This window comes from Gymnoscopelus microlampas (genome assembly GCF_963454915.1).
Source record: "Gymnoscopelus microlampas genome assembly, chromosome: 14".
In the NCBI taxonomy this organism is placed as follows: Eukaryota; Metazoa; Chordata; class Actinopteri; order Myctophiformes; family Myctophidae; genus Gymnoscopelus; species Gymnoscopelus microlampas.
The window spans coordinates 23,962,760-23,970,750 of NC_139951.1; the positions used below are offsets into that span (position 1 = coordinate 23,962,760).

General features: G+C 39.9%; 1 protein-coding gene across 2 annotated transcripts; it reads right to left on the minus strand.

Annotated features, from left to right (window-relative positions):
• Window positions 1-2,120: 2,120 nt before the first annotated feature.
• Window positions 2,121-7,759, minus strand: abi3b (ABI family, member 3b). Of its 2 annotated transcripts, none has more exons than XM_084078539.1 (6): window positions 7,496-7,759; window positions 6,096-6,257; window positions 4,453-4,635; window positions 3,931-3,995; window positions 3,098-3,181; window positions 2,121-2,557 (listed from the first exon to the last, which is right to left on the minus strand). In XM_084078539.1, the coding sequence occupies exons 1-6, from the start codon at window positions 7,628-7,630 to the stop codon at window positions 2,128-2,130; spliced, it is 1,059 nt and encodes a 352-aa protein (XP_083934665.1). In that variant the 5' UTR covers window positions 7,631-7,759; the 3' UTR covers window positions 2,121-2,127. The 2 variants fall into 2 exon arrangements, with proteins under 2 accessions (XP_083934665.1, XP_083934664.1); XM_084078538.1 differs by having other exon boundaries at window positions 3,098-3,184.
• Window positions 7,760-7,991: the final 232 nt, after the last annotated feature.

Here is a 7,991-nt window from a genome sequence, read left to right on the forward strand (position 1 = left end):
CTTAAAATAGTGGAGAAGAGAATATGATCTACTGTATGTGCTTTAATGTTCTGTGCAGTATTTGAGTTAAATGATTGAAGTTAGACCTTAAGCCTGTAAAATAAACTATCATCCCAACTTTAGAAAACCAAATCCTTTGAAATGACAACGGTTTGACACATGCCACAACATTGAGAGAAATTAGACAACCAGCTAATTGTGAATATATGTTTCTTCGTGAATGTAATCTTACCTTAGTTAATAAAGATCTCAACATGTACAATACGTCTCTTAACCTGAGTGAGTTTTCATAGGAACTTGAGTCACAAAGGAGAGGTTTTATAGCCTTATTGCTCAGTTTAAAGTCACAGCACTTAAAGTACGGTACTATATTCTGATATGCGGAACATTATTGGATGGAACCAACCCTCACATTCAACCTGAATGACCTGAGACTCACCTCCTGAAGAACCCTCCTACATACACACACACACACACACACACACACACACGTCTCTTAGTGGCACGATAACAATAACTAAGTAAAATGATAAGAAACAAAAATAGTGGTAGCCTGAAAGAGAAATGAGAGGAATTGCGGTTGTACTTGTAGGCCTACAGTACATAGCAAAAATCGACTATGTGCACTATTCTGTAAATTGCATTACAGTGAATGGGGTTTGTGACAAATTATTCAATTGATTTACCTCAAAGATTGCTGTCTAGAAACTTTGAAAAACACAAAGACATGGCTTTGAGATACTTACTCATGTGTGATCATGGCATTTCTTTCTTTCTTTTTCTTTTCTCTCATTTGAAAAATCAAGACATAGGCAGAAGTTTGTAACTTGGAGATTGTGGCTAGCTATTTACATTCAGGCAGCGCACATAAAATGTAATCTAATTGATCGATTTCACACCCAAGTCTATCTCCATGCTCGGTTGTCAAACCTATTTACATCCCATGAAGAAATAATCAGGGTGTGTGTCCCGCTGTGATTATGTGTCAGAGTTGCATAATGTCTGAGATTTTCTGCAGGTATTCTCATTTTGTGGGCACTACACTAGACTTTGAGCAGTTCTTACTGACAGATCAACACAGATGGTCAATAATCTAATGTTTAGAATTATTTTTGACAAATGTTCTGATTCAAATTACCTACATTTAACCTAATAGTGTAACTATTGTTGTAATTGTAATATTTTTGAGAGGCTCAGCTTGTTTAAATATAAAAGAAATAAACATTTTCGTATCAATTGTGCAATTCAAATAATGTTTGGTTTGTCTACAGGAGTAGGGTAAATTGCTACAGTATTCTGTTCAATAGAGGTTATCTTAAAGTATAATCTGTATGGTGTAGTTGAGCACAATTAACTGTCCAATTATGAGTTTCCTGTAGGGCCTCTCAAATAACAACTCTATCTCAAGACAAATATGCAACATGAGGCGTTCCACAGCCAGTGACCTTTTTAAAATAGCAGAGCTTACCTGGGTTATGGTCAGTGACGCAAACAACTTACAGTATCATCAACACTGTTTTTGACACAGTTGGACAGTTAGGAGTGTGAATCACAGTGTTGAATCACATGGGCCAGAGCCATGTGAAAAACCTTTGATGGGTATACATTAAGGGTAAATGTGATTGTCAATAAATGTGGTGATAAAACGATAAATATGTAATGACGATGCGAAATATCATTACCAACCATTACAATAAAAGGAGAGGAATAGGGGGGTGATCCATGTTTCAGCATGTACTGTAGCTCAGGAATGCAGCCTCAGTGCTGTTGAAACATGTAGAATGGAGATCTCTGGCTGCAATCCATGCATAGGAATGTTGACTTTTGAGGGGAGGTGGGGGCGGCACTGTGCTTTGCAGGAAAACTATGTGCTCAAATTAATACTTTTATGCCCGTTTCATGCAACAGCAGCCTAATACGACACCTCTTCATACACAAGTTATTTTATTCATGTTTAGCAAAGTATCTCTCCGCTATAAGCCCGTACCTGTATGTTTCACATGCCGCTTGTACAGTACAATACAAAGCCATTCTATGGCCCAACCGCAAGCACGCTCATGTACACAGCTCACACGGTCAATGTAATGCCTGCAGGAATACATGGCGAGGTTAACACCATAATGTTCACTATCGTAGGACCGGTGGAGGTGGAGGCGGAGGAGGTGGTGGTGGAGGAGGTACACCTCCTGATGAAGGTGGAGGTGGTGGTGGTGGTGGTGGTGGTGGAGGAGGTATACCTCCTGTTGAAGGTGGGGGTGGGGGAGGAGGAGGAGGAGGGGGGACACCTCCTGATCCAGGAGGGGGTGGGGGTGGAGCGGGGAGCCCATTATATGGACTGATGGGTGGTGGAGGCGGAGGTGGTGGGAGGCCGGTGGGTGAGGTCATGGAGGGGGGCGGGGGGAGGCCACTGCCCACGGAGGGTGGAGGAGGTGGAGGAGGCGGAGGGGCAGGGAGGCTCGGGTCCAAGGCGGCAGGAGGAGGAGGAGGTGGAGGTACGCTGGAGGTGGATGAGAAGGTGGGCACGGACGGTGGGGCCACTGCTATGCCATGACTGGATCTGGAGGGATCAAATAAATACACCGTCAACACCTATGAACAGTTGTCCAAATAGCATTACTGCTTGCATGTAATGAACCTAGTATAACTACTACTAGGATGTTTTTTTTTAATGCTTTAATAGGCTCTATGCACAGCAGCCATATTGGAAAGACATTGGGCCTCTTCTTACTTCCTTCACAGGTGTTACCAATGATATTAATGAAGGCTCTGTTCCATTCTGGTCAGGGTGCTGATATTGGCTCACTAGAAACACTCCATTTTGGTTCCCAAATTGCCCCTTATGGTGGGTGTGTAGTTATGGGGGTCCTTGAAAATAAGACAACCACTATGCCACACTAAATGGAACAGAGCCTTAATTAGTATCATTGGTAACACCTGTGAAGGAAGTAAGGAAGGGGCCCAATTCATTCCCAATATGGCTGCTGTGCATAGAGCCTATTGAGGTGGAATTAAACAAGCATATTTTCTTGTATGAACATATTTGACAATAATTCCTGATTGTGATTGGTTAAGTGGAACAGGGAGGAGCTGTTCTTACCCGTAGCAGTCAGTGAAGCTGGACATGGACTCGCCAGGCACAGAGGGAGGCGCCACAGGACAGTCCACTGGCTCTGGAACTCGACTGCTGAAATTATGGCAGTCAAACGTCAACAAGTGATCCCCACACAAAAGTCAGTTCAATAACAGTTTTATTCCTGGAAAACAAAGGTTACTGGTACACCCTCAGGAAAAGGCTTGGGTTATATTGGCGTATAACAAAAATCTGAAGACAACACTATTAAGACCTGAGGCCGATTCTAGAAATGCCTTCTAAATCAGTAGTTCTCACACTTTCAAGATTTTTCAAAAATGTTCAAAAATAGCAGATGTACAAGCTCTGCAGCGAGGCACGAAGTGACGCGCTGTGAGCTTGTATTTCTGCTATATTGAATAGCCAATGCTAAAGTCTAAAATTACACAGATGCTTTCCTGGTTTTAATGGGTTAATACAATGCTCTGTGTATTACTCATTGAATTTACAGTAGTAAGTAACACTTCGTGAAAACGCCTAATACATGTGGGGTTCACAGATTTGTAATTCAAAATTATGAGTGATTATGATACACAAGTATTGCAGCAGTTAAAACAGCGTCGAGTATCAACTACAGTCCACCATGAAGAAAGTATTTTTATTGTCTTTTTAACCGGAGAAAAACTGAAAACAGACCGTCTATAACCCATGCTAGCAGCTTTCAATACCTTACAAAATCCTTTTAATGTTTTGTGATGTTTTATGCATTGGTTGGCTGCTGTGGGTATTGTGTGCACGGCTGCAAACCTTAAATCCCAATTCCCAGGGGGGAAGAATTAAAACCTTGAAGTTGAACATACCCAGAGTTGCTCCCGGCACTCTGCGTGCTGTCTGTGGTTCCAGCTCTCGGTCTGGGCTGCTGCACCTGGGGAAAAGAAGATGAATGGAGGTAAAGAGACAAGCCTGATCTATCACTATGCCAGAGTCGGCCATATATCACGTCACAAGTCCAACTGGGACCGTGGCGTGGAAGAGAGAATGCATCATGCATATGGATCTTAAATCTAGTGGGAAAGTATTCTGATGATGAAAATGAATGTGAGCATTAGTTTGATGTGGAAAGTGGCACTATCAAGGTTTTTTATGGAGTTTGTTTCGTGGTGATATACGTTTTAATATGAGAGACATTTTAAATCTCACCAATAATTTGTTTTTCATCTACATGTTTTTTACGATGTGGGACTATAGAGGCCTAATAGCGGTCTAGAAGAGTGTGTGTGTGTTTTCACAGTTTTTATCGGTTTTAATCACTTGTTATTAACTATTCTAAATATTCTAATAAATAAATTAAACTTAAACCAAGGACCTGGCAAAATCCTCACCTGGTGGAAGCAGTGTCCGATGTTGTCCAGAATGGTGTACGATAAGGGGACTCTTGCGTAGCGGCCATCTGGCTCCGTTCCAGATTTAGGTGGGACCATACACTTGGTGCGAGACACCTTAGACACAGTAGTGGTGGCTCCAATCTCTCTCCTCGCCACCTTTTCATGATGTATAGCTACAGCCTGGTTGAGACCACAGTTTGAATCATCCTTACTCCATTGAACCAACACATTTTCACTCATATCAGTGGTGGAAAGTACTGTAACTAAGTAAGTAAGTACATGTACTCAAGTACTGTACTTAAGTACAATTTTGAGGTACCTTTACTTTACTGGAGTATTTCCAATGTTCTATACTTTTACTTTTACTCCACTACAATTATTTGAAAAGTTTACAAAGGTTTTGATTATTATTACAAAACGTACATTAACCACTTCAGCCCTATTTGAACTTACGCTATTTGAAAATAGCCGATCTACAATGCTTCACCACATATCAGAGGCAAATATTACTTTAGCTCCACTACAATTGTTTGAAAGCTTTAGTGACTTGTTACTTTGTAGATTTAGATTATTATTACAAAACATACATTACCCACTACAGCCCTATACAATACAGCCTATATATTTCGGCCTATTTGAAAATAGCAGATCTACAAGCTCACAATGTGTTAGAGGTAGACCATGGGAGTAGAGTAGCTCAGCTGGTGACAGACTAAAGGTGGTTGATGACCTATTATACAGTGAGTTATGCTCACTGTAGGCTACCTAACCTGCCACTGATAAATACAGTCATTTTCTGTGCCGACAACATGTCATTATAACAATCATGTTCTTCTTGACAGACATCTATTTGGTATTCCTAATTAGTGTGTTTTTCTTTTCCTTTTAACCACTTTCAAGCTGGCATCCATATGTTGGGCATAGTATCGGCAATTTATTTCCCAAAATATTAAAAACATTTCAGAATTGTCTAACATAGCATAAATAGCAGATCTCAAGCTCACAATGCATTGCATCGTGAGCTTGTAGATCAGCTATTTTCACTGTCGTATGTCTCTAGCTTAGCTATATACTGTAAGGCTTCAGTGGTTATAACCACAGTGAACATCAGGAGTCTGGACCATGGTGAAAATGTTGAGAAACAGTTGACAGAATCGAGCTCAGATGTATTTAGGCTGTGAACTGATACAGTGGTAGGATCCAGAAAGTCATGGCTCCTAACCTTGTAAATAATAATACAAACGTTTGACCAGTGGTGTAAAGTAACTAAGTACATTTACTCAAGTACTGCACTTAAGGAGTAGTTCACCCAAATAAATACTTATTTTCTATCAATTACACACCCCATGAAGCCTTGAATTCATGGAGATTTCTTTTATTTCCTGTAGATCTGCTATTTTCAAAAGTTTATACATGTTGAACTTGTGAAATGGGACATTCTGCACAATGAGTACTTTTGCAATTGGTACTTTAAGTATATTTTGATGCCAATACTTTTGTACTTTTACTCAAGTGCATTTTGAATACAGGACTTTTGCTTGTAACAGAGTATATCTACTTTGCAGTATTGATACTTTTACTAAGTAAAACACGATGTGAGTATACTTCTTCCATCGCTGCTTTTGACTGCGATCGCTCACCAGTGAAAGCAGATTGATGGAAGACTCCATGTGTTTCATCTGCACGGCCTGTGCATCCAGCAGCCTGAGGACGGCGGTGGCCAGGCTGTTGATCTGGTAGGTCACACTGGCCAGTGACTGGGTGGTCAACGCCTTGGCCTCTTCAATAGATGCGTTCTCTGCCTGGAAGAGTTCAACGCAGTACCATATGTTATGCAGTGGTGGAAAAAGTACTCACATTTTTTTTACTCCAACACAGTGGTTCTCAACCAGTGGTCCTTGAGGGGGTTCCAGGATGTCCCCAGCTAAATGAAAGATATTTAGGAACCAAATGGACCCTTATCATAAGGATCTTATGTGTCTGTAACTCAGATAGTGTACAAATGGAACCAAATGGACCCTTATCATAAGGGTCTTATGTGTCTGTAACTCAGAGAGTGTACAAATGGAACCAAATGGACCCGTTAGGGTCCATTTGGTTCCATTTGTACACTCTCAGAGTTAAATGAACATTGATTTTACAATATAAATTGGGGTCCCAGAGATAGAAATGCCATTAAATGGCTACACATTTTTACTGAAGTAAAAGTATCAATACTGCAATGTAGAAATACTCTGTTACAAGTAAAAGTCCGGAATTCAAAATTTACTTGAGTAAAAGTACAAAAGTATTGGTATCAAAATATACTTCAAGTACAAAAGTAAAAGTACTAATTATGCAGAATGTTCCATTTCACAAGTTTTCAAATGTATAAACATTTATACCATCTTTTGAAATAGCGGATCTACAAGCTCACAATGCGTCGCATCTCGAAACATTGTGAGCTTGTAGATCTGCTATTTTCAAATGGCTGAAATATATAGGCTGTAGTTGGTAATGTATGTTTTGTAATAATAATCAAAATCTACAAAGTAACAATTTAACTAAAGTTTGCAAATAACTGTAGAGGAGTTAAAGTAATATTTGCCTCTGATATGTAGTGGAGTAGAAGTAAAAGTACAGAAATTGTATATACAGTACTCCAGTAAAGTAAAAAATACCTCAAAATTCAAGTACAGTACTTGAGGAAAGTACTGTACTTGAAGTTACTTTACATCACTGCAAATAGACCTGCATGGACATTGGACCCCACTTTGAAAACCACATTCTATACCCACTGTATCAGTGGGTATAGAATGGCAGACCTACAAAAGCAACACATTGTGAGATTATAGATATGCTATTTTCAAAGCATTTTTATACATTTGGAAACTTGTGAAATGGGACATCATGCAAAATGAGTGCTTTTACTTTCAGTATATTTGAATGCCAATACTTTTGTACATTTACTCAAGTAAATTGTGAATTCCGGACTTTTATTGATAATAGAGTATTTCTACATTGCAGTATTGATACTTTTATTTAAGTCTCAGTCACTCACCTGCAGGTAGTTCTTCTCGCAGTAATCTGCCACTTTAAGCAGGTTACAGTGGTTCTCAATCAGCCCTTTCTTCGCAGCTGGTGCTTCTTGTAGTATTTGCGAAACAAGCGCTGACAACTTCGTTTGGTCCGCCATTTCTCCCTGTAATCTTTGGTAACAACTTAAATAATGATGTTTATAGCAGCTGCTGAGTGAGTATAGGCTGTTACTAACCTATCTCTCTATCTCCGCCGGGAGCGTGAAAAAATAACTTGGGGAAATGTTAGTCGCTCGCAGCGTTGCCATGTCCGCTTATTGTAAGCGACTTTGGGCTTGTTTTTCTGTGAAGTTGCTTGTAAACATTGGTAGTTGCGGGTTGCGTTTTGTTTGGGCTTGTTTCTAAAAGTGACAGTGTAGTTGCTTCTTTGGGCTTGCTTCACAATTTTTTAAATAATTTCAACTAGTGGTTCTCAAATATTTTCATGTCATGGTGGACCCCCAAATTAATATGTGTGAG